The 27,784-nt window shown below is 38.6% G+C and overlaps 1 protein-coding gene across 43 annotated transcripts in view; it reads right to left on the reverse strand.

Moving 5' to 3' along the window:
- Positions 1–27,784, reverse strand: part of ANK3 (ankyrin 3) — a 357,522-nt gene that overhangs the window by 183,862 nt on the left and 145,876 nt on the right. For 16 of the 43 annotated variants that reach the window (XM_065067837.1, XM_065067835.1, XM_065067866.1 and 13 more), the window contains exon 1: positions 18,208–18,626. The exons of 7 other annotated variants lie outside the window; for them this stretch is intronic. In XM_065067837.1, coding sequence (XP_064923909.1) covers positions 18,208–18,321 — 114 coding nt within the window. In that variant the 5' untranslated portion in view covers positions 18,322–18,626. Of the gene's footprint in view, positions 1–18,207; positions 18,644–27,784 lie in introns of those variants that run through there. 20 more of the 43 variants (XM_065067836.1, XM_065067833.1, XM_065067827.1 and 17 more) reach the window with 9 other exon arrangements.

Here is a 27,784-nt window from a genome sequence, read left to right on the forward strand (position 1 = left end):
AGAAGGGTCTCTGCCTAGTGATCAGTGTGTAACAGAAATTTCTAAAGGAGAAGGACTCTTCCTCTGTGAAGATTTCTGTTTTAATCCTATTGAAACAGCAACTCACAATTCCCTGGAGAGTTGGACCCTTGTCTTTTCTTATCCAGACTCCAGACACCAACTGAAACAAGCCTTACCTTCTTGAACATTCAACTTTCAAATCTTACTGCTTTCAAACTCCCCAATACAGTGAGAAAGAAGAACAAAAACCTCACTTTCATCCCAAAGACAGCAAACCCTTTCTAATAGCAAGCTGTCACATCTACAACCACTGCAAGAAACGGTAGCTGTGCTCAAGCCAGGGCAGCCAGCAGAGCAGAGTGGCTCTAAAGTTAAGCAGGCAGGAGAGGATACTCCAGACCCAGGGACCTGCTCTTCTCCTTGGAGCTCAGTCTCTGTAAAGCTGAAGGCACAAAGGAAGACAAAGCCTGCCGCCTACTACATGTATACTCTTGCACTCCCCTGCACCTTCAACCCAAAACCTGTTATGTTTTCTCCTATCTGCTTTAACACAGTGAAAAAAACACAAATAGCTCTCTGCAGTGGGAGCACCATGGCCTCCAGCCAGGCTCCTGAGGTCTTCTCCTCATGACATCCAGCTGGGGACTGTGCTCTGGGACCTTCACACAGGAACACGGTCATCCACGAGTACTTTGGCATGTTTGTTAGTCTTTGGTCAAAGCCACTGCGTCTACAGTCCTATAACAGCTGTATATCTATGAAAGGTGTAGATAGATTCCACAGACTCCACATTTACCTTGCAAAGAGGAGAGAGGCCAAAGCCTTTAGCACCTAATAATTTAAAAGACACTTTCAGATTCCTAGTTAAAAGCATTTTTATCTGAAGACAAGCAGAGTTTCATAATTTGTGTCTCAGGCTATCAGTATTATTGCACAGATAATGGGATAAAACATGGTTTAAAATAGAACATACTAAAAGCAAAACACACTTGATAATAAAATAAGCCAGACCTGAACATCTGTGGATTTATCTGCCTAACTTTTTATTTTTTTCCATTTGTATCTGGACATTATTCAAAGTAGGTAGTAATGCAAGATAAGAACACACAAGAATCATATAATGAGTCTACACACTAAATTATCATACCAATATTTAACATCACAAATGTGAATAACCTCAGAATTCTGAGGATTTTGCCAAAAACCCTGCAAGTCAATCGTTCATTGTTTAACAGTTAGTGTGCATACTCCCTACCAATGTAAAAAACGCTACAGGCAGAGAACACTTGATAAGCATGCTAGGAATATTAAAAGTACCATTTGAACATTTCTTTGTGTAATTCAGACAAACCCTTTCTCCACTTACAGTATTGTATCTGATTGAGTTGCTCCTACTTCAGGAACAACTTTTTATTAATTCAAAACAAATTATGCAGACATAACAGTCTCTGACTAAAGAGCTCTTCTGTGAGCTACTGCTTGAGCATCTCTCAAATGCACCTATTTTGAGAAGCACAATTACACAAAGTACACATGTAAAACTCCACCTCTCCTTATGCAACAGAAATTTTGCATGCTTTCTTTCTGTAAATGAAATTTCCTAGTTTCAAATGCATCGCCCTTGAGGGCATCAAGTAATGCGATGAAATAATGAAAGGTTTCTGACGCTACAATGAAGGTCAGTATATAGCAGATCATTTCTTTTGTCTCACTTTTCAGGATGATCAGAGCACTGAGGCAATAAGAGGGAAGCTTGTGCTTTTATGTGATGCAAAATCATCCAGCTGTATGTCCAGTCATCGCCTGGTGCTGCACTGCAGCTTCTGAAACAAATCCTCGCCTGTCCCCAATGACATCAGGAGAGCTCAAGGCCTGCTTCTATTTTTAAATGATGGATACATTTTTCCCTTTAAGGTCGAAAATATTCTTGATCATAGTATCTGATGTTATTGTTTTGAAAGAATCACTATAATTTATAATGGTATTAATTTATTAAACTCATACTTGCAGAAGTTAAATAAAGTAAGAAGAAAAATGTGTAAATAGTATGCATGGAGCCCACTGCGAACGCAGATGGAATTTCTATGGTTCACCCGACGCTTGTCTGATTTAATGAAGACAGTAAATTGCACAGCACAGTAACTGCATTCCACGCTGCATACGCCACACTGCAGCGGCAGCTACAGGGGACAGATATTCCCTTTCTTCCAGCTTTACAGTATTCTCTCTGATTTAATCACCACTTTGGATACTGGAGAACAGGCTTGAGAATATGGGAGAAAGTCTGTAACTGAAGCACATGAGCTAAACAAATAAGAGGAGAATTACCAGGAAAAATACTTATTTTGCTCACCCCTACCCTCCCCACACACAGAAGTTGAAGAATTGTGAATTCTTTGTCTGGTTGCCATGAAAACTATAAGATGTAGCCTTGCCTCAGAGGAAATGATGTTATGCTCACACAGTGAATAAGAGATGAAGACTGCATGGTCCTACCTCAGCAACACAAAGCTGAGTCAAAGAGTCTTTCTAAAACCCAGGCATGCGTGTATTCTAATCAGCTCTGTTTATAATGTATGATCATAGTTAATTGTTCATTAATTCCGCTATGTCATTTGTTCAGAGATTATACCCTCCACATAATGAATGTTTTGGGGTACTCTCCAGCAGAGGAAATTAAAATAGATAACAGCTGTGATTTTAAATACTCTTCTTAGCAATCTTAGGTTTGAATCCATTGACCCTAACTATTTTTTAAAAGGTTTCAAAACATAAAAAAATTGTCTATGCTTTTGAAAAGGGAAACGCACACGTGTAACTCATCATGCCTACAGAACCAATGCATTCCTCTCTAGCACTGGGCCTCATCCTGAGAGCCCCACAGGTGATGGGAAGGGGGACAGCCTCGAACTTCCTGGTGCATCATACATCCCCAGTTCAGCAGGCAGCCCAGGTTTTGTTACTTGCAATCAATATTAATACCACTGCGAACACTAAATGGAGTAGTCACTAGAAGAGCACATGGCATGAAATGCCTGTATTAACCATAACAGAGATGTTCATGTTTCACTCCTGGATTTAGGAAAACACTATAGCAAATTAACTTACTCCACTTTACAGGATGAGATATGCTTGTGCAATGTCACACAGAACATGCTCATATGAATAACACCAATACTTAACTATTTTCCTGCTTATTTGAGACTCCAGAATCACATATGTGTCAAGAATGACAGTACATGCTTAACTGCCAGCACCATAGGCTTGTATTTCATTTCACTTGCAGTCTTAGCATAAGCTGATCCTTAATAGTTTTCACAAGACTGAAGTTGCTATAGGGTCATGATGAATTTGGAGGGCTGTGACAAAGAGAGCACTGTTACTGATTGAAGCAGCTCCCTTTGCTCACAGCAACAACAACAACAACATAAAGGAAAAAAAGCACCAAATTATACAAAAATTATTTTAGGATCCCTTGCTGAATATAAATGACACATTGTAATAAGAATTTCCAGCGTTCCAAAATACTCACAAACAATTTCAAAACAAAACAGAAAAATAAAGTAAAATCCTTTGGTTCAACATGCCAAAATAAAGCTTTCAAGTGACTAATTTTTTTTTTCATTTTCAAAATTTATGAGTTGTTTGGTTTTGGTTTTTATTTTTTTTTTTTCATTTGGGTTTTTGGTTTTGTTTTTTTCCTGCTATTGACTTAAATACTTTGTTAAGCTTACATCAAATTTGTGCATTTTTCAACTTAAGAAACGCTTATCTGAAAAAATTGGCCTGAATTAGTTGCTAGGCTTTGGCCAGTATGTTCCAAATTTACATTTGCTTGTAGCATACAAATAACCACCCAACAGAGAATTTATATACTTACGTATTACATATTGGATTAATAGCTCTCTAACACCCGCTATATAATGAGTTAATTAGCTGCTTTAAAAGCATGATTAAATCAATAATATGAGTGCGATTAGCAGCTGTGACATAGTACTAGGTGGCCTTCCTTGCCTTTTTAATGGACTTATTGTTCTCATTTTCAAGGTTTTCTCACTGTCTGTATTTGACCATTGTTTACTCATGTACAAATATTGATAACACAGGGTTTTTTTTAAAAAGCACCTAGGAAGAAAACAATGTCTTTGAAATGACAAATTTTGGTGCTAGTCAGAATCCCCCATATTTCAATCTGCTATTCAAGGTAAATTATGTCATCTGCAGATGGTGGCATCTCGCAGCGCTCACATCCATCCTTGTGTGCACAGAGCTGGGATAACTGACAGCTTTTCAGGACGGGCCTTGTCTTCTACGAACTCACTGCCTTCTGATGCACTAAGCACTGTGGCCCCCATTCAACATAAAACTTAAGACTTGGCCCAGCTTTAAGCACACAGTGCTCCCTCTGTATGCAACTGAATTACAAATAGGCTTAAACTTAAGTGCACACTTAAGTACTGGATTAGTACCAGAATATTTAGCATTTTTGACTAACCAGACCCATAACAACCAAAGCAAGGATATCACACAGTCTGCTTAGTCACTTGTGAGCTCTGAGAAACAGTGGTGCACCTTTTTATTGTCTGTTTTTCCAGCTGAATGCAGAAATACAAATTAAAGAAAGATTTCAAAACCAGAAGCTGCTCAAAGTTTTTCTTTCTTGTCAGATCAACACATAAAGCTGATCAGCCTATCTAGTTGCGAAATATTTTGCTTTCTGAAAACTGAAATCTGTGGCTGGTACATAGCATCATTTTTCCCTATGCATTTCCATCACAATAGCTAATACATTATTTGCAGCTAGAGATTTTTAAAATCAGAGCAAAGAGAATCGTTCCTTGATCTAATACAAAGAAACTTAGTTCTCTAGAGGGAGAGATTTATTTAATTCTCTCTTTTTGATGAGATAAATGAGTTTCCCTCATTTTGCAGGCTGTGCTACAAGTGGTTTGACTCCTTCCCAAGTGCACTCCCGTTGCATTTGGCAGCATCATTCAGAAAACGCAACAATGTTACAGCCCATGAGTCCAACGGTTTTAAGTCATTCCAAGAGCAATGTAACTAGACTTGAAAGACATGCAACATCTTTTAACGTGAAATCTTAATGTTTGTAATGCATCATAATGGAAGGAAAATATTCTCTAAAATACCAGCAGTATGTATACGATGCATAGCTGAAGGACCAGCTTTCCTCTGCTGACTTCACTGAACTGTTACTATGCAGTGCCAGGACAGTCATCAGCAGTCTCCCACAAAATATAACCACCCTTCTCTTATTACAGAAGGAAGTCTGAAATCCAGTGTTATCACTGCTCTGCTTTTAAATATTCTGGTTCTGCCATTGGCAAAAGTGCATGTTGACATTCTAAGGCTGGTTAATATACTTCAAGTTACCTCTGACCTTGTCCTCTCTTGCCACCACTCTTCCCCTGAGCAGCCACTAATTTGTCTTCATCAAACAGCAGGATGCATTCAAAACAAGGTTGCTATATGTTACTAAATGATACTGCAGAAAATCCTCCCTAAAGCTATGCAGCTCTAATCTGTGACTGCCAAATACAAGAAGTATAGACAATCACGTTTATTGAATAACAGCAACCAGCTACCCGTGAAATAAAACTGATGCCAGGCAACTCTCGTGTTAATGACACTTCATATCTTCAATTCATATTTGCATGAACAAAACTGTCCAAGAATCAAAGGACTGAATATTTATCTGAACAATAAATACATAAGAGAATTTATATTAACAAAATCAACTGCTGCTAATTAACATGCATGTTTCTTGAAAAAAAAAATAATAATAACAATAATAATTAAAACAGACAAAACTGAACCAACAGGAAGACCCAATGAGTTATAAAGTTGCAGTCAGAAGCCTCCAAAAGCTCTGGCAGGGCTTTTGCTGACCAGCTTTGCAAGATCTCCCCCTACTCTCCTCCAGTTTTATTTTTTTCTCTTCATATATTTCCTCCATGTTTCATTAAGATAATGTTTAGTTTGAACATTGATATATTCTGTGACTTTATTTTCCTCTGGAGATATTTATTACCTTTGCTCCTTTTTCATGCAACTATTTTCTAGGAAACAGGCACAGAGCATGTCTTGCAAAAACTGGGACAGAGATTCTGACTTGTCAAGAAAATGTGAGAAAATTTTATTGCAAATGAAACACACAGAAAGACATGAAGCTGAATTTTGCGTTCACCCTTCTTTAAAAAGTAAAACCAATATGTTTTGTTTAGCAAAATGCTATTTCAGGGAACAATTTCTATTTTCTAGGCATAAATTAATTGCTCAACTTTGTACCAGAAATATCTTAAAACTGACAAGCCCTGATTAATTTGTGGTTACCTCTTTCTCTGTGGAACTTGACAAAGCACTCTGCTACATATCCACAGCACAAATTCATGCAACCAGGTAATGGATAAGAGATCTCATCTTTTCAAGGACTTAATCAGATGCAATCTCTTGGATGTCCTCCAACCAATTAAATTCTTCACCCTGCTATATAAAGCTAGAGGGTTTTTATCTTTTTGCCTACTTCGATGCCTGAATTTCTCTCCCAACAGGGCAGCATCCCTGTCAGGGGAGGAGGGGTTCCCAAGGACAACTGCAGTCCCACAGCAGCAGTGCAATCAGAGAGCAGCAGCCCTGCAGGCAGCCCAGGATTTGCTCACTTGCAGTACGGCTGATGCTGGCAGGGAGGAGAGCCAGCCCCTCAGCCATCTTATCAGCCGTACATCACCTTCACTGCTCACGCAGCATATCTGCACCACACTGAAACGAACCGCAGGCCACCCTGAACGCAGCAGGGTTTGGAGCCCCATCCCCAGCAGAGACTGAATTTTGATGGCTTTGTCCTAATTCTGCTCCCTCCCCTTCCAGGATTTATCTAGCGACTCGGGCTGGGCAAAGCATTGCAGGTTAATAAGAAGCTCCTCAGAATGAGGAGTTCATCTCCCAGCAGCTAGTTACAGCCAAAATAAAGCCCAGCTTCTGGGTCAGCCACCCGAATCACTCCTCCTGTATCTTCCCTTTCATCACTGCTCACATTTAAACATCAAGGCCATTTCTAATGCTTGTATTCCTTTTTTTCCGATCTTCTTTCAAACCCATTTGTTTTAAAAGTGCACCAGCTTTGTTTGCTCATTTGCATTTGGTAGTAAACAAGGAGAAAGGGGCAGCTTTGCTCTTGGGGACAAAGGGTTCCTATTTTGAACAGCTTCCCTGCAGATCTTGTTTGGTCACAGCATCTCTTGGCTTTCCAACCCAGGGCAAATTGTGCATGTGGCCTTTCAAGCTGAATTTATTGCATATGTTCAGTGGTTCTTCTAATTGAACCTATGACTTGACCATGATTCAGTGAGTTTAGCTTCAAGGATAACAGGCACATAGGTCAACAAGAAGATACATACAATGTTATAAAATACACTACATTTAGCCATTTTACATCAAATTCATGCACTTCTAAAACCAGGATTTCAACAATTTTCCTGTGTATTGGGTGGGCTAAACAGAAACAATCTTGAAAGAGCTTTACAAAATCTTTATAAGCAACACACATTTCTATCTGCAATTTAATTAGTATGATCAGTTGTTATAAAACAGCCTTTCATTAATAGCGTGGTATACTATATAAAATAAAATTAATCTAAATAACAGTAAATCAGATATTTATACTGAATATCAAGGGCCATAATTAGAATTGTTACCATTAATACTTCCTCTCCTCCAAAAGCTTTTTTAAAAGCATAGACTTCTTTAAAAAAAAAATAATTTCCTCCTGAATTATGGCAAGACACCAGCAAAATGTTCCCAAGAGCTGTGGACACAGCCAGTAGGTCACACACCAAGGCAGCACTGAGCAGTTCCAAAGTCATTAAAAAACTTTAAACTTGGCATGGGCCTTATTTTGTAGCCAAGGTCCTTACACAAGGCATACAACCCATATTCTATATGAAGAACAGAAAAACAGTCAGTACTTGCCATTTGAAAAGAGATCCTTAAAATTCAGAAAAAGAAAATATGGAGGTATTTTATAGAGAGGGAAACCAGAGATTAAATAAATTGCTTAAGATCAAATTGGAAGAGTCAATGGGAGAACCCCCTACATCCTGTGTTTGTTGCTTGGATGACTTGGAAGTTTGCTTACTTTTATCTTTTATGTGGGTAGTGTGTGCTGAGTGTGCAAAACATCTATTAAGCCTTCTTTAAGCATAACCAGACATTCTGTTATTACAAAAAAGGTAGACAGGAAAATATCAGATAGGAACATCAAACAACATACACTTTCCCATAACTGTTAAAAAGCATTTGCTGTTCCTCAGGCTGCCCTACTTAGAAACTTTAACTGTGCAGAGAGATGTTTTCCTCTCAACATCTTTTTAATCTTTTCAGACCGGTAGAAAAACAGCAGTCTTTAGTTATCAGAATTTTGATGTTTAACAGCTTCAAAGTGCTGGTGGTTTCAAGTTAAATCAAGTGGTAGGAAAAACTAGGACTGCAGTGCATTCACCAATTCTCCTTGAAGATGTTTTCTTTGCTTAGATGGTAAAAATGTAATAAAGGAAGCCTTTCCCACCCACTTCTCAGCAATATTTCACTATGGGATGTTTTAACTTTTCACAGTCTTGTGTAAGAAAAAGGAAACTATCCAAGGCCACCCTCCAGAACATACTGTCTGCTACTGCCTGGCCAAAATAATGCCTGTTTAGAGAGAGGCTTCCTCAGCACTACAGGAAAATGCTGCATTTACTCTACCCATAGATCGAGGCTCTTTTTAAACTTGCTGCACCATGCTGTGCCTGATACAATGTCTCTCTCCTCTTGGGGGATCTTTCCCCTCAAGCATGGAGAGCACTCCAGGCTTATTCGCCTGTGCTTCAAGGTCCAGTCAGCAGAATAATATCTGCATAAATTTCCTACAGTTCGGGCATGAAAACATTAGTCTCAGCACCAGAGGTGATTGCTAGATTCATACAAATCCCAATGGGGCAGGAGAACAGGTTGCAGATTCAGATTACTCAGACACTGATATTTCCTCACAGGCCAGTGGTAAATTCAGCTGATGAGATGGTTGCAAATGCTAAACATTAGGCCAGTGATTAATGAATGGGAAATGATTGCAATTTCAGAAATACCATGGTAGGGTCCAGAAGGGGCGGTGATGCAGTTATGGGACAAAGAAAAAAGCTGTGTGGGAGAAAATAAAATTGTTCAACCTATGAAGGAGTATCATCTAAAGCTACAAATGCCTTAATTTATAAGATACTCTGATTACAACCCTGGAAAAATCACTTGAAAGTTATACATAGCTGGCTACAGTCAGTGGCTCGGTTCCACATTTCCCTTCGGTTAGTAAAATTCACCATAAACTCATGCTGGGAAGTGGAGGGAATATCTATCCAGTGGATATTGCACAGCTTTTCTAAAGGTTCTCAGAGAACACTGGAGGCCACCTCCAGATGGGTAAGTTTGGGGATAACACACAGGACACATCACTGGGAAGGACAACTGCCCAGCTAACTGTGACAATCTTAATTAACTGAAAGAAGTCAATGATGGAGTTACTTTACATCCTGACATTTAAAAGTAACTCCCCAGAAAATGAACTGATGTGCTAAACAGAAATTGGATTCCACAACTGTATTTTCTACCAATGACCAAACAGGGCATGTAAAAGTATGGCTTCTGTCAGAGGATACAGGCAGGATAGCATCGCTGTGGTTTCTCATTTTAATATTGCCTTTAAGGAAAGTGCTAAAAAAATACGCAAATCAGTGTGCTGTAGCTGAAAGGTAGATATTAACAACTGCACTGACTTGTGAATTGTTCTGAGTTTGTGAACTCAGAACATGATGCAGAAACTGCTGGTGATGCTGTCATTTGAAGAATTTCAAAAGAAAAGTAGCAGAAGTTAGGAAAAGACCGTTGAACTTTTTGATCTAATGACTTGTTCTTTCAAATTTTCTTTTTATTAAGAAAAAAAAGTATTTGTAATTCCTTTAGGAATCACTGATAGAATGGAATTGGAATCACACTGTAAATTACATGTATGAAGAAACAAATTATTTATAAACACACACACAGGGAACATTTTAGAAAACACCATTAACAACTTTGTGGACAGCTTTTCCCTAAGGACCCAGACTGGCCAGTAGCACTGGGCTGAGCCTGGCTTTTCAGGAGCCACTGCACGGGGGCAAAGGGAACACATTCCCTCTGAAACTAAACCTCTTGCAGCACCACGCACCCTCTGCCAGCCTAAGTGCTCCCTGTGCTAGGGAGAATCACTGTGGGAAGCAGGGACACTTTGGAGATGCCTGAGCAAGGGCTACAGATACACTGATGCAAAGGACCAGGTGGGGAGTCACAGTCACACCCCTGACCACCACCTCCCCTCCTGCTTTTGCCCTACGCACATGCATTACACATACATTTCCTTGTACATATATCCTCGACTTGTACAAGGTTTTTTGTACCCGGCTAGAACTCTTCAGCAGTCAGAGCACAAAGATGCCATGCAAGCAGCTCTTCAAAAGGGCACCAGCTTGGCACATCCCATCATTAGCAGAGAAGAGTATTTGTGTTACACCCCACAGTTACTCCTCTGAGTGAACTATGCAAGTACTTGAATTCAGATTAGCTACTAGTTGCTTGTAGTCGATCAGAGTTCAGGGATTTGCATAATCATGGTGCTTACTTTTAAAATACATTTATGCAAAAACAACGACTTCAGCAGCCTCCGGAAATCCTTTAGTAGCAACTCAGGATTTCGCAACTACCTGACTCGTCTTCCGACTTCCCTCCCAACTCTTATCCCAGCAGAGCCTGGATACGTAGTAACATCTTGTTTCAAAAGGCAGAGGCCACAGGGTTAAGGATAAGGTTGCAGCTCAGAGCTGAGCTGACAGGATTTCACAAAAAAAAAAGGATACACTTTGCTGCTTTCAAAAATACCTTCCATATTCTACAAAAATATAAACAATTGACATACCCTCATCCCCTCTATGTATATTTACTTAAAGGGATATTACAAATGAGTGTGGAATACATTAGTGTAGTTCAGGCTCATTTAGTGACCAGTGAAGTTTCCTCGATATGCACCAAAGATGCCACTTCAGAAATCTGCTCAGAATCTACAAAGCACTTTTCTATAAGCCATCGTAGACTTCTTTGCAGAAAGTAGGCAGTGATTTCCACTGAGATTGGATCAGGTATCAAAGTGACACATGCACCCCTTCCTGCACAAGTGAAGGAAACAACAGGATCACAGCGATTGGCTCCTGCTAGAGATGGGGCCACCAGAGACACCAAGTTTAACACTACTGATGAATATTTTTGTTGGGGCAACCTCCTCTCTAGGCACTGTGATATATATGTCACGTCGCACCCATGAAATAATTGCAGACTGCATCTGCACACCTTGTCATGAGGGGGTAGTGGACACCTGTTAAGGTACTGACCTTCACCTCCTCCTTGGTCTCATGAGCAGTGAGTGTGTTCTGAGGCCTTGGATACTGACGCTTTTATCAATAAGTAACAGCTTCTATGAAGTCCCATTAATTTCAGCTGGATAACTATGGAGTGGGATATATTTCGTATAAACTAGGATTCCAGAATTTGCATAATTAACTAACCTAAAAAGCCCCTGCAAATGAACCCCTCCTATTGTGTTATTTTCTATTTAATTATAAATGATTTTCAATGAAAGATTAGGAAAATACTGAAATGAACAACACTCACACTGAGATTTAAAGTTGATAACCGTGATGGCACAACATGTAATATATTAGACCCCTCAGCTACCTAGTAAGCTAAAATCCAAAACTGCGAATAACACCTAGCTGAAGAACCAATGAGTCAGGTAAAATACATCATTCAGGTCATTGAAACAAACCATTAAAAGTTTTCCAAAATAATGCTCAGATGAAGGTAACTATGCAGTACAATGCGTCTTGTATCTTTCTGTAACTACAAAGGCAAAATACAGTTTTAGTTCTGATACATGATACAAAGGGAGGTACTTAGCTTATGTACATTTCAGGGCACTAACAACCTCATCTGTGATCAATTCACATTCCTAAACAGTCACAACTTTTTAAATAATGGAGAATTTCAGCTTACTGGCAAAATTATTATTTTTTCTTTTTTTAATAAATACATCTCAGAGTGAATTTTCTTTTCAATTAGAAAAACAATCTTATTTCAATCGAGTTCTCCTATCCACATTAGTCTTAAATACTAAGGAACCATTCTGTTGTATTTCCCTTTCAAGTCAGCACACAGTGATTTCAACTTTTGTAAAAAGAAATAAAAACAAAAGCTGACCACCTCCATGAGCATCAGGAACTGGCCACTGCACAGAGCACTGGCCACCACAAAGGGAGAGTCCACACAAACACCATGCTCAGGCAACAAACATACCAGAAAGATTTTTTTTTTTTAATTTAGCTTTTTAAGTGTTACATGATCCCAAAGATCCACCATAGACACCAGAGCCTGATGTGCAGAATGCCCAAAGCTCTCAGCTGAAGCTGCAAGGCTCAAGGATACTTAGTGATGACTGGGTTGGCGTTTTTTTAAAATACAACTTACAACTCAGATTTTTTTTCTTCTCTATTTCTTCTCACTACCCACACCACATACACCAAGAGCCTGGTTCTTAGCCCCTGATTTCAGTCAAACTAGGTCTGGTTGAGTCTACACTCAACTTTAGCAGGTGCTCAGCCAATTTCACTCACAAATATTTTGGCTTTCAGTAAAAAACATTTAGTGAATAGCCAAGGGGAATTGTATCCAAGTAGGTGCGATTTACTATAAAGCCATCAATTCAGGAAAGAGGTTGAAATTAGCAGTGCTTTGACTTTTGGCGCAGGGCTGAATATTCATAACCACGTAAAGAGATTTTTATTTCTTTATTTAAATCACTGTTCACCAAACATAAACTTTGAACTGCCTTTTGCTTCTAAAGCATCCACTTTCTCTATAGGAGACATTCCCTACTACTCCCTCCCCTTCAGCTCTCCCCTCAACAACAGCAACAACCACAACAAATAAAACCCAGCCTGGGTAGAAAAACCAAAAGGATAAAAGACTCCATTAATACCAACCAGGTAGGTGAAATAACATTGATTTACACTCAGTGAGAGTCCAGCTCTAAATCTAGTCACTGAACAATCTCCCTATAAGGGTGAGGTTGCCCATTGTTAGTCTTCCCTCTTCTTCATCTCCTCCCACCACAGAGCTGGTAACATTCAGCATAACACAGTTTGTAACCCAGACTGACATTTGCATAATAACTAATGGCCATCTGTTGTGACAACACAATCCTGAGGCATCAAAAAGGTGAAGAGGACAAGGTAAATTTGGTAAAACTGCCCAAATAAAAATGTTGAAGGATAACAGTGCAAAAGCTTTTTCTGGGTTTATAAACAAGAATGTAACACTGAGCAGTGCCCACTTCAAATGATGCTGTAGTGCTACCCACACAACATAGTGCAATCTTTTCATTCCTGTGGGGGTCATCTTCACAGAAGGAATTGTTTTTCCAGCTGAAAAAGAAACACACTTTCACCGACAAACCCCACGCTAGTAAGAATTCCACACCGTTCATATATATCCCATCCACCATTACCCCTAAATATCTGTCAAAAATATCTTAAAATTATTTAATTAGATTTGCCTCTGACAGAGCTTCATGTTCAAAAATCAAGGATACAAGTGAAATTTTACTTGCAACTAGGAAAGATTCGCTGACTTAAAATTTTTTCCTTCATGCCCTAAATCTACATTATCTTTTCATTTACCACAGGTCATGTTCCCAGATGTTAGAGCAACATCTGCCTGGTTTGTACCTTAACACAAATGAGTTAAGGAACAATAATTTGTGCCCGAACTACCTGGATTCTACTACTGTCAAGTTCAACTGTTCAGAAACCATGAAACAGATCATCTAACCCTGAGATTTGTTCAAAAATCATAAAATTGATTTTTTTAAATAGATGGGGATTTGTACTTGCTGAGTTAAAAGCCTTTACGCTCACGTTTCAGGCTTTGCCTGATGACAGGTAGACTTGTTTGCAAGTGAAAACTGCACCAATTTCAACCTAAATTGTTTTTAAAACCATAGACAATTAATTGCAGGAGCATGCGCCTGTCAGAAAGAAAACTATCCCTGTTTTCCTCAAACCTGCTTAATTATCACTGTGAAGTAAACTGAAGAAGCCACTTGCACTGAAGCTGGTCTGCACGCAACCCTTTGCTCAGGCTAATTGTGTGGGTGCAGACAGTGAATTTTTCAGTTTCATGAGACTCATACTGAAACCTTGATGCGGCTGAGATCCATAAAACATTTGACAGCCTCAAAAGAGCTGAGGGGAAAAGAAAGAGTGGGAGTCTCTCAGCTAGAATATGATGATGTCCTCCTGAGGTCCTGCTGCCCCGGGAGACGTTTTCAGCTCTACTACCCAGGGCAGTCCAAGCCGTGTCCCACAGGCCCTCACAACCAGGAGAAGAGCCCAGGACAGAAGATGCATAAGCTCCTCAAAACCACATGAACAGCTGCACACCTACAGGCTGATCATTCCTGATGCCTTTAAATTTATACCCATTAGGAAATTGCAGGGCAATTTTTCTAGCATACCTGAAAGTTAAGTAAAACCTTCAAACACTGTGAGCCTTATGATGAAATTACTAGGTTTTGCCACATTGGCATCCATTCTTTTCCATGCTGCCCACAAGTTTGTAGCAGCAAAGGATATGACAGCAGCAGCCCCTAACATCTCAGAGATGGCAGCAGCCGGGCTTTGCGTTATGCTCAAGCTATGCTGTGTTCCTAAAGAACACGCTAACTCCTGAGCACTACACGCAAATGGAAACCACTTCAGTCCTACTGAATATTGTATAAAACATAAATCATTGAATATGTGCCAAGAGCTGCCCTTCTCTTCTACTATGTACTGAACAGAGAACATAAAAAAAAAATTCAGAGATTTCACCTTTATTTTAGGAACAGCACTGACTAAGCAACTAATTTATTTCCAGACATTATTACACGATAAAAAATTTCTAGGTTTCACAAACTAAGCAATGCATGACAGAGCCGCACTATAAGGAATCAAGCAAGTCATCCTATCAATCACTTATTGGTAAGGCTGGCTTGGCTTGTTCTGTGATACCATTTAAAGCTCAGGTCTGCCCTTGGGTGTATTCAAACTATCCGCATGTAGGACACTGCACAACCATCCAGAAGAAGGATGGTTTGAAGCTGTAATATAAACTTGAACAGACTAAACAGGAAACCAGTATGATGCAGACCCTTCAGTGTACTCACTTCACTTGCTGGCCCCATCCCTTTCTTTTGCATGAGTTAAATTATTTAAGCTCTGAACCTTCAGAAACATCTTGAATTCAGGCAAATGAAAAGAGAGTGGTGGGCCCATAGGACACAGAAGCACAGTGTCTCTACACAGCTAAGTGAGGGCATTTGAAAATATCTCACCTTGAAATTGAATGGGATTGGATATAATATAGGGGTTTGCTCTGTGTATATTTTAAAAAGGTCATTTCTCTCCTGCAAGTGTTGAAACAAGCCTTCACAGAAACCTTATTACACTGTTAATTGCTTAACCAGTCAAAAGCAGTGAAATATTACCCTCAGAATGCAATCCTCAAACTAAATAGGAACATAAATCAGCATGACTGTTGCTGGAATCATCAACTCCAGGATGCTGGGTGCTCTCACCAGCCTTACTTTCTAACCATTGGCAGCCTTGGTCTCCTTACTGTATAAATCATCCAGAAACATTAGCACTCTCCGTTGTTTCAATGTGATTCGAAGACCCTAAAGGATATTTCCATATACCACTAAAGCAAAGGGTTAGTTTTGTGCAGTATCATGTGATCAACAAGAAAAAAAAAAACCCTCAATACTGCTTGCTTGTGGGTGGTGCAGAGGAACAAGAAGTGACTCACAACTCATAGTGGAAAAATTGGGGGGAAAATGTTTTAAATAGTCAAGAAAGTACAAAATGGCAAGCCACAATTATTGGACTTCCTACGCCCCATGAACTGGGTGGCAAAACCATATCTTTGCTATGAGAAGACTGATTGCAAAACATATGAATGTTAACTGAAGCAATTGCTGCTTTTTGCTCCATTCTCCTAGTACAGTCAGTCTCTGCATGCTCAGAATCTGCAAAGTCCTAAGAAAACCCAGAAAGAAACTGGAATAAGGTATAAAATTCCAGTGTGACATGAAGGGGTTGGGGGAGGAGCCAAACCCAAATAAAAGCCTGTCATGGATCAAAAGCTCTAAGTTTCATCTCATTCTTAAGGTGCATAAATAGAACGCTGAAAAAAATCCACACATTTGAGATTAACAGGCTGATATTCATCCATGTGCCACTCTGGTTGCTATGAGATTTCCTTTCTACAGCAATGAGTTGTATAAACAATAAAGCATTTTTGTCCACAAAGCAATTGTCTCACGTCACTGAATTCAAGAGTCTCTCACTGCTACATCCCTTCTATATTGTTCTGATCACAAACTGTAAGAAAGCACCCTCACACAAAGACAGTATATGGGTATGGTTGCGCATGCTATTGTTAAACTCGAGCACATTAAGTACAACGTGGGCTTCCCGCATCACGAGTAGTTAACTGAGAGACTATACATTTTAACTTACAAGCCATAGATAAATATAGCCAGCTCCTAAAATTCTTCACTCTCGTGGTCATGTTCAGATGGGGTAAAAAAAAAAAAAGCACCCTGATAGCTACATTACAGACCTGCACATAATCTAAACAGCAGTCAAGGAAAATATTACTAATTCAGGCCAGTTTCAAAAGGCAGCACCTCAAAATTGACCCCAAAGACAGAATCTGGTTTTCACGCTTTCCTTTGTATTTAAAGATGATTCGGAAGATCTGTTTGTATACATTTACACAGAAAAAATACCTACAGTTAACATGCTGCAGTACATTAGCTGCAGCCATCTAAACAGTCTCCTAATGTGCTCACTAGAACAGAAGGCAGTGGGTTTCTTAGTGCTTTTCATTATATATGGTACTGCCATGGTAGAGGAAAAAAAGAGAAAAGGGCAAGGAAATACTGACTCTCACCCAAGCAAAAGATGCACATATGTTAGAGGAAATGTACATGTCATTTAGGAAGCACATGCACTGCTTCTCTGAGCATATGAAGATTATCCAGTTCCCCCTTAGGGGGATTTCACAGACACAGAAATACTACATACCCAGGTTTCTGTTAAGACAAGTGGCTTCTTGGTATGTTCTTGAAAAATGATAATAAAACTCAGCCAAAAGCAAGAAATTATGGCAGGGCCTTATTTCCACAGAGCAGAGTACAAGGTGTCATTTCTAAGGACATAGCCACAGAGCTGCAAAGTGGCTGGCCTCTTTATCTGTCATTATGACACAAACCACAACTATTGTGCTTTATACCTTAGAGAGAAACAGTAAAGCTGGAATCACAGAGAGACTCCTGAATCGAACAATGAGCAATGCAGTGCCTACTGAATTTTTTAGATCCTGGTGTGCTGGAGGGTTTTCTGCAGCTAAGATGAATCTACAGCAGAGAAAACCCAGGCTCTGCGATCGCAGTCACCTATTTCCCTAACAAAAGAAAGTTGCTAATAACAGATTGTTACAGCTCAATTCTTTAAAACAGCTCACCCTTAGGGAAAAAGAGAAGCGCTGAAACACCTTATTTCTGTAACATTATCCTAAAACCAGATATTGCAGAAGCCAAACATGTGACACAGTCCCAACACAAAGAAAAAAAAAATCTGCCTCCACACACACATCCCTTTTAAGTACATGTATGTAAGGCTAAACTATGATGCTGTTAAACCTATGAGAAAGCTCAGCATTTAACCTCATATCACAGTTACAAACTATTATCAACTCTCAGTCAGTTTGGTATCACAGTAACACAAGTGATTTATCTGGGAAACGAATGCACACCTTCTGCATCAACGCTGCAATCAACTAATATCCAATTAAACATTCAATTGCTTTGCAAACCCCACAGCCATGGTTATCAATGCTGTTTCACAATGTTAACAAATTACTCCAACAACTACCAAGTTACATGCAAGAACAAGCTTTCATACTTCAGTTGCAAGGTAAGAAAATTAAAACAAAAGAATCCCTGTCAGAATTTGGCACAGATCTAGATACCTTTTTCTTCCGATCCCGGGATCTTTTCCTGTGTTTTCTTTTTTTCTCAGTTTCTTCATCAGCATTAATTTCTAAATCCCTGGTTTTCTTTAACTGTGATGCTGCGTGAGCCATAATGCATTAAAAATCCTTTGCAACAACACTGCCTTGTAAAAGGTGATTTCCTCGGGCACCTTTCACCAGCCCTTACAGCAAATGTTCCAGTGATTGGAAGGAAATCTGTGACCAGAGCCAGAAACACATTCAGGATGCAGAGATCTCACAGAAGCTTGCAGTCACTACAAAAATACAGAGTTGCAGATTTCTTCCTATACCTTTCTGTACCTGAACCTCGACACAACAGTGCAGCCATCGTAATGCATTTAACGTAATGAAAAAGACAGCTGGGACAGAGAAAGCTGTATTATGGCTGTATCCCCTGCCACCAGCTGGAAGTGTCTAAGTGACTCCAGTGAAGGGGGAATGCTGAAAAGGAGCGCTTTCTATTAAAAAAGATTCCAGAACAATAACACATGCTGTATTGTATTTTCTTCACTAGTTCTAAAGGATGTTTTTAAAACCTATTAAAAAATGCAGTGTTAATCATGTGCATATCTCGGCTAGATTTTTATGGTAAGCCATTTAACCTATAATGAAATGGAGCAGCTCCTACTTTAGGTTAACTGCTGATGGTGACAAAAAAATAAAATAAAAATTTCTTTTTACCATGGAGACCCTGACTGCATTATGTAGAAAACAATGCATGCATTGCCATATCTTAACAGTGTGTCCTTTATACCCATTTTTCAATTCCAATATATTTTGTGAGAGAGGATTACAGAAAGCCCTGTTGTCTTTTTTTTTTTTTTAAACATACTTATTACAACACATCATACAGAAAGAAAGATGCAATCATGCTAGTGTGTGAAACAGGCATTTAATTCATGCGAGATTTCCTGGCACCGTTCCTCTACGTGGTCAGAAAGAAATCAGCATTATTTCCATGTAGTTGGAAGTGTACTTTTAGGCTTTTATGTCAAGGCTTGCTTCAATCATCTTACTATTTTTGCCACCTGAGTCCTCACTAACTGCAGCTTTTGAATATTCATTATGGGAGGTAAAATAGCAGCAGTACTAAGGCCTGCAGGAGGATCTTTTCCTAGTATGAACACAGAGCAAGCATCTAGTAAATACAGAACCATATTTTTTTTCTACACAAAAATGAACAATCAGCAGCTCTCCTCAAGACTGCTGTTTTTAACCTTTCCCAGTATTCCTAGTAGCATGCATTGCAGTAATGAACATTTGCGTTTTAAGGCAGTCTGATTTCTTCCAGATAAGAACCAAAAGTCCCCACAAGTGAAACTGATGTTTTTACATGATACTAGTATTTCTTTCCGGAAGGAAAGAAAGAAAAAAAAAAAAAAAGAATTTGCTGTAAAAATAAGGTTAAAAATAAGGTTAAATTTAAACTGGAAGTGTGATTAGCCAAATAATCTTGAATCTTCAGAGTGTAGCATAACGTTAAGAGAGGTCTCACAAGCTTGTAAGTTTCCTTCCCCTGAACTGGAGAGATGTTTTCTGAATTGTTGATGTCCAGTAAGTGACATACATCCATTGCTTTAGTTTTCACATAACATGCCTAAAAGTAAATTTAAACCTTTTAAATCTCTGAAATATAAACTACTTTGAACATACTGTATGTTGTCCAAAAGGCAGCACATAGTGGACTGTTTGTCTGCAGTTCACTGGTTAACAAACTAGGTTTAGAGAGATTTTTATTTTGGAATGACTTTTAAGAAATGTTCAAGGATGGAGACCACAGTTATGTGACCTTAGGGACCTTTCTTCCTGGTGCAGTAAAATCACAGGTTCCTGTCTGTATCCAAACCTCCCTGTACCTACACACCAACCATGCACCTCTCCCTCTTCCTCCTCTACATCTGAAAGACTTCTGCAGACTCAAATAATGCTGCCTTTGGAAAGCTGGGGAAAGAGGAATGTTGCACTTGGGCAACGCCTGGTTTTGAAACAGAAGTAGTAAATTCCCACTTCTCTATGTGCTATAGGTGCTTGAATAAACATATTTCTGTTTTTAAAGATGCAATGAGTATACCCAAAGGATGGCCAGAGCATGCTTTCAACTGTAAGGCATCACTGGAAGCAAGTCAAATGCTACATTCAGACAGGTATCCGGACTTTGGCCCAGCTCTTCATTGAAGCACAGGGCAGCTCTATTGTACCACAGCAGCGCTACTAGAGAGGGGAACTGGCAAAGTCACTGATTTAAGAGGGCTGGAGAAGGTATCTCAAGGAGGCTAGTGGAGAAACTATCAAGTTTCAGCAGGAAGTGGAAGACTGCAATGTGCCTATTAAAAAAAAAAAAATGTATATATCAAAAAAAAAAGCACCCAATGCTTCATTTTCTAGCTCGCAAGCTGCCTGCATAACCTTGGCAGTTATTTTCTCTGAAGCTCAGTTCTTCCTCTGTAAAAGAAAGTTAACATTAGTACCCTGTCTGGCAGAACACAGTTATTAGCAGGGAAGTGCTTAGAAATTACAGCAGGATCAAAACTGAAAGCAGATTCAACAAAATTCAATAAGGTTGGATCCCTCTTATTCACAGCACATTTCCTTCTCAATTTGGAAGACTCAAGAAACTTTGCCTTAGGAAACCAACTTCTTATTCAAGCCACAAATAAAGTGAATGCTGCTGTCATTCACTGCTTGCTAACTAATTCTGTGACTTTCCATCATCCTTTTAACCATACTAGACTGTAATTTATACCTAAATAACCTAATTAAATGGAAATACAAATAATGTATTATAGGGTGTTGTGTGTTTAAAATACTTGAAGCATACTTTTAAAAATGTTGGCACAGAGAATATTATGCACATATGTAATTTAAAAGCCCTAATGCCACTTTATGCTCAGGCTATATTCTGTACAGGTAGAAAGCAACACAAGCTTCTACTAATGAGAATAATTCTAACAAATTAGGATAATAAGTGAACTTGCCCAATACCTTGCTATATGCATAAGTGCAAGGATTTTATCTGTCAGACAAGCCTGCTTCATCCCAGTACATATTCTGTTAATAAGAAGCTGGACCAAACATGTAGATGTTTCTAGTATGTGGATTATAATCCCTGTGGAATGCAGAGTCTTAACTCCTGAATTAGATTTCAGAAAGAAAAAAAATATCTTTTCAAGCTCGGATTTTGAGAAACTATGTCTTAGTGTCATCAAAACAAACAAACCCCACAAAAGCACACACAAACCAGATTCTTTATAGCTGGAGAAATACTAGGGAGACTTTGTATAGCTTGCAGGCTGGAACAGTCTCAAACAGAAAAGAGGTTACAAAAAAGGTGTGAGTAAAAGATTCAGACCCCTGTGGAAATGACAGTGTATATGTACAACTTGTGCTTTTGAGGAAATGATGAACTGGCGTCATCCACTGGAAGGTGATTGGGCGCGCCCAGATGAAAGCTGGACCAAGTGTGAAGGTTTTCATGCCAGATATGTCAGAACTCACTTCAAGGGAAACAGGTACTGGAAAACTTCATTAAATGCTGCTTTTCAGACTTCAGTAAAATAATTAAGCTATTTGATTTCACCCTTAATTACAAAGTTAATGGAATGCCAATGAGTGTTTCAGCACAATCCATAGGGTTCTGATAAAGTTACAGACAATGATAAACTGTATCTTACTTGAACAATGGGAAATTTACGCATTCTGTTAGCACAAGGATAACGTCTACTTAGCTTCATCTACTCACAAATGGCTGGGAAGTGATTTTATCAACTTGAAAGTGAAGTGTGTCATTTGGTTTAGATTAAGTTGCTAGTTTTAAAACTAGATTCAAGAGAGACTGTAAAATTGCATTAGCTCTCAACATTGAAGCAGATCTTGAAAATCCACAAGAAGATACAAGAGGGAAAAAGTGTTCACATTCTAGTTACTGGAGTTAATTTATCAATTAGCCATCAGCTGATGGAGCACAGAGAGTTAAGAAATCATGTCACACAAGAAAAAAAAAAAGGATAATATAATAATGAAAATATAAGTTTACTAAGAATATACCAAAAATAGATCTATGAAAATCTAAGGTTTTTAGGAAAGATGGAACATCATAGAAACTTTCAATATTTACACTACTTAGATCACTATGGGTCAAAAAAGGCTTATGATCACAGACAGTGCTAGAAGGTCACTATGATAAATCTTAGTGGTGAACAAAGTATGTTTACATTTTCCCAAAGAAGAAAAGAAGTGTTATGGGTAGAATAGAAAGAGCAGAGAGCAAAACACATGAAGGAAAATAAAGCCAGTTCTTGTCAAGTTACTCTTAATTTCTGAGTTATCTGATAGAGAACAAATGATAAAAGGGGGAGGAGGAGGTCTATCCTTTTGCTGCTATAGCCCTGCTCTGGATTATTTTATTGAAGGAAAAAATGTGGAAGTGGGAAGAAAAGAGAAGAAAGAAGGACAAGACATACTCAAAATAAGGGTAATATTGAGAAACAAGGAGAAATAAGGGTTCTGGTTTCTAAAAAACCACTACATGATACCTAGTTAACTTATAAAAGAACCCTTCAAAGGAGTCTCATAAGATTCGCTGGCTCATGCGTTACACTAGCAGCCCTTGTGTCTCAAAAACAAACAAAAAACCCAAACCAAACAAACAAGATTAAAAGCTTATTTAGTATCTAGGTTTCCTTTTATTCCCTTTTCACACATCTAATGTCAGAACAGGACTGACCCATCTTCAAACATGCAGAAAATTGAGGTCACTAAGCAGCAAATGAATAGCAAATAAGAAAAGTTAAGACTTGTTTTGCTCTTCTGTTTTGTTGCATTGAGCTTCCCCCGACACCTGCCTCTTCTCTTCAAATACTGTTTTGGCAATAACAATCCCAGAGAAACTCTGAGGAGACAGAGTCAGAAAGGGATGCATGCACTACACAGAGAGAAAGGAAATATCTAAACTGCCTTTTATAGACCACTTTTATAGTGCTTACCCCATATAATATTTTGAATTTTATTGAATTACATTTCATTTCTTATTTGATTTCTTTAGTGCATAACAGCTTACAAAAAGCTTTGGAAATGACACAAATTCCAGGATGCAGTGATAATGGCCAAATATTTGAAGTTGAGAGTTTTTGTACTGTACCACCAAGAGGCTTACTACTTCTGAAATGACCCTGCTGCCCTCTCTAGAAATTTAGTAGAAATAGTAATAACTTAAACAAACAACAAAAAAAACCCCACACAGCACTCACACCAAAAAATACCCACACCACGAAAACACAAACCACCACACCCCTCAAAACCCCCCGAAACCCCCCACAAAAAACAATCATGGAATACATTGAATATGCTTTTCACTAAGCACTCTCCAGACATATCACCTGCCTTCTGAACTCAAGCTCAAATCAACAGTCACATTCAATCTCGTAGAATTAAGAGCAAAATTACTAATCCTCCATGCTCTCCAACATACGTCTATGAATTCATCACTAACTTCCAGTTTGAGGCATGACACTTAAAGAAAAAAAGCTACTGATTTTGGTTTGCCTTTAAGACTAACACTGTAAATCAGGACAGTTCAAAAGCTGACTCAAGGCTTACCCAACCCATGGCCTCAGGGTCAGAGAAAATGGGACAATAACTCTTCAACTGTCCCAGGCCACCACCAGGCACGGTAAATCTGCCTACCAGCAAACTGGGAGAGGGTAATAATGTGCTCATGGACCAGCAGAGGAGAAAGCGTGGCTATAGAAGTCTGTAGAGTACCCAGGACCTGAAGATTTATCACCCCTGACTTCCAAAACAGGATAGTTTTTTTTGAGGCCTATGCAGAGAAAGGGAGCTAAAAGTGACAAATTAATATTAACAATTTTGCGAAGATGGTGTGAAAAGTTTAATCTCTGACTCATACAAACTAAGAAAAAGATACTGGTGTATCTTATTTATAGAGGCACACTAATTGGAGGAAAAATTTTGAGTGGGTTTGTAGATGAATTTCTGAGGAGCCCAGGAAATGTACCTAATACAAGTAAAATATGTCAGCTCTAAATCGCTGCTGAGCAAACACAAAGTTTTTCCTATTCTTCCTCTGTTAAGACTATTTCTGAAAACCTACATTTACTGGGAACCACTGAAATTATACAAGCACGCACTTTTAGAAAAGTTTTTTTTATGTTTTTCCATGAATTCAGATAACAGACTACAACCAGGACTGAAGTTCACATATAGAGTATCAGTGTCTTAGTGATGTTGACAACGATCACTCTATGAAACGGTAGCAAATTGGTTTCAAACATGTTAACACGTGAAAATTATATACGAGACTGACACTAGATCACAATTAGAGACATATTTTTCAATCCTTGTTTGGAACTACTCAATAATGTTCTAAAACCATAAATTCAGTATATTAGAATTCCCCCAATTGCTAGTTTCATAGTTAGTCTTTGCCTAGTCCACCTGCTCTTCTAGCTTTGCTACTGCAAGCCCCAGTACAATAGGGATCCAGGAGGTCAGTGGGATGGTGCTACCTGGTACCAGAGTTCACCTGGAAATTGTTAGATTCCTCTGCAAAATAGACCAACACAGCCAGGAAAAGCTATCCCAGACTATAGAATTAAGTGCAAAAGTAGGCTTTTCATCAGTTTTGCACTCCCACACACATAACTTGAACACTGTGATATGATGGGAGGATCTATCCCTTCCTGGTGAGCTTCAAAAAAGAAATGCAAAAAAAACATTCACCAAGATTTTATGGTTCAGCTAGAAACTTCACCCTGAACAGATGATTAATCACTGCTGCATCTGTTAAATTCTGCTCTAACACATGAAAGTAATAGCCAATTCACTAACACATCCAGTGAACATTGAGCCCATGGAAGGGTTTCCTTCAACATCTTGAAAGCAGAGATCAAGAAGGTCCCTGTATAGCTTTCAGAAGCACCTTTGCCAGGTCCTCCAGCCCCCAAACAGATACAAGAGGAGTTCTTCCCTGCTTGTCTCAGGTGAAAAATGTCTCAAAGTGGCTTAAAAATAACCCAAAACAGCAGCAAGAAAAAGCTTTGTGGTATTTAAAGTTACTCAGCATCAAGTCCCCTCATAATAAAAGCTACATGAAAAGCCACATCACTGCAGAACTGCAATGCCTGCAAAGGGGTCAATAAGTGAATCTGCTTAAGCAAAAGAAGCTGCAAGACAAAGAGTGGGATGGTACGAACAGTCACAAATAGATGCAAGACTTTTGCCTGTAATTAATAGATCATTTTCCAGTGTTCTTTAATTAGTGTCCTTTGATTTTTGTTAGGCTTCAGTCAAAAATATATATACTTTAGGCTAAAAGAAATTTTGACTTAATGAACCTACACATCAATCACCACATAATGTGTATCCAGGGCTAGTAAACCCTTTACCTTAAGAAGACACTGGCCATGAAAATATTACTTTACTTACCCCACCCCAATAAAGTCACAAAAGGAAAAATATGTATAACTTTGGACAAACGCAGAGCTTCATCATCTTATGCAATGGGTTCTCTCCCCAACCCACTTTCGACAGTAGGGAGCTGCACTAAGTGACCCACTGCCCATTTTTTTTCCTGTTGTCAACCTCCGCAGAGCAAGAGCAGCTTGCTTGTTTTATTTTGAAATAAAAAAATCGCTGAATAAGTGTAGCAGAGGACACAGTGGCAAAGGTCACAAGAAAGGCTTTATTTGAAGTTTCCAGCATTTCCCAGTTGACCTGAGGCTTTCAACTGTACAATTTCTGGTTGAATTTCTGTGGTGCAAAAATACAGAGAGTACAAGAAAGGAAGACAAATGCTTCCTTTACTTGTTTTGTATGGTAGACATTTTTCATTTTTAATTTATCTGAACTACTTTCATATGCAAAAAAAAAAAAATCTGCAACTCACATGTAAGACACCTAAGACAAGGAAAACAGGTACATGTGCGCTACCAAAGGGAGCTGCATTTTCATTTCCTTCCCTATCCAGTGCCACACTTGCATGCTGAACCCAGGCTCCCTCAACAAGGACAGAGGTCGGGTTTGCTGACTGACTTAATTTTGCTAAAATAGGAAGTCCACAATTAAAGTGCAGAATTTTTCATGAAGACCCCTAGTTCATACCAATATATGCGCAATACATTAAGTTTTAAGGAAACACTTAAAATGAAAATACAAAGAAAAAAAAAAAATCCCCAATCTACTCTGGCATAAGAAACTCACTTAATTAAACTCCATGATTATTCATTATTTCTTTTCCTATGTTCAAATGACCATCTTGGTCTCATTCCCGAAGGATCCTCTACAAATTAAATCAGGGAATCATTAAAATCTCAACATGTTGCCTGAGTGAGATTTCAGCACTGTCAGTGTTCTGAACACTCCATGCAGTAGTAATTTGACTTTTATAGGGAAAAAAATATAAAGAAGCAGAATCATTAACAATAAATAAATAAGGCATAAGGCTATCAAATGTGTATTTTTCAAGTGAAGTTTTTCTCATTTCCTGTAAGTAAATTCATATATCCATCATAAAATCTGCAAGTTTACAACTAAAACAATAGCATGTGAAAATTCTCAATTTTTTGAAAATAACAGCTAATATCAAATATAATTCAGGGGTTTTAAGTTTCTTCAGACATTTATACATTTGATATTACAGCTGGCATTTTTATGTTTTAAAAAATTACTCATACCTTAGTCTTCTAATGCTCACATATTAAGCTACATTAGGTAGATCATGTGTTTACGATACAGGGATGTATCATAAAAAAAACTTAAATGTAAACTTAATGTAAAAAACTTAATGTAAAAAAAAAATAAACTTAAAAACAGACATTTCTGTTAAAAAAAAAAAAAAAAAAAAAAAAAAAAAAAGAAAATAAGTAGTCCAGCTAGTCCAACTGTTAGAATTTTCATGCTAAAATCCCATTGGAGCAAACCCATGGAGCAAGAAAGATAACTACCAGAGACTGGTCAAATGCAAAAAACCAAATTCACTGCCACTAAAGAAATTCAGAGATGTTATTTATGCATAAATTTCACATAAAGCTATTAATGTCCACAGGAGACCAGCTGGTTTCTTGGCTTGGCAAGAGCAAGCTAGCTTATAAAAAAAAAAAAAAATACACTTACCAGTATAATAATTGTAATTATCACAGAGTGTGTGTATTTATGTGGTGCCTGAAAACCCAGGTAATATTAGCGCCCTATTCAGAACAACATAGTAAGAGGTAATTCCTGTCCTGACCTGTTTGTAAGCTAAATACACAACATACAGGGGAATGGACTAACTCCTGCTTTAGAGAGAGGTAATTGTGAACTGGAGATGATGAACTTGGAGAAGGGGTTGTTTTGTTTGTGTTGTACAGCAAAGTGAACATAAGTTAACAGAAAGCAAATATCATACTGGGGATGTAAAAACACAAGAGCCTTGAAAGCACAGGAAAGAAATCTCTCTCCTACACAGCTTTGCTGGGGTTTCAGCTGGAACGCTGTGTCCTATTTCAGGCACTAAATTTCTAGGAAAAAGTTGTCGGCTGGAGATCTGAAGAATTTA

This window comes from Columba livia, chromosome 6, assembly GCF_036013475.1.
Source record: "Columba livia isolate bColLiv1 breed racing homer chromosome 6, bColLiv1.pat.W.v2, whole genome shotgun sequence".
NCBI lineage: Eukaryota > Metazoa > Chordata > Aves > Columbiformes > Columbidae > Columba > Columba livia.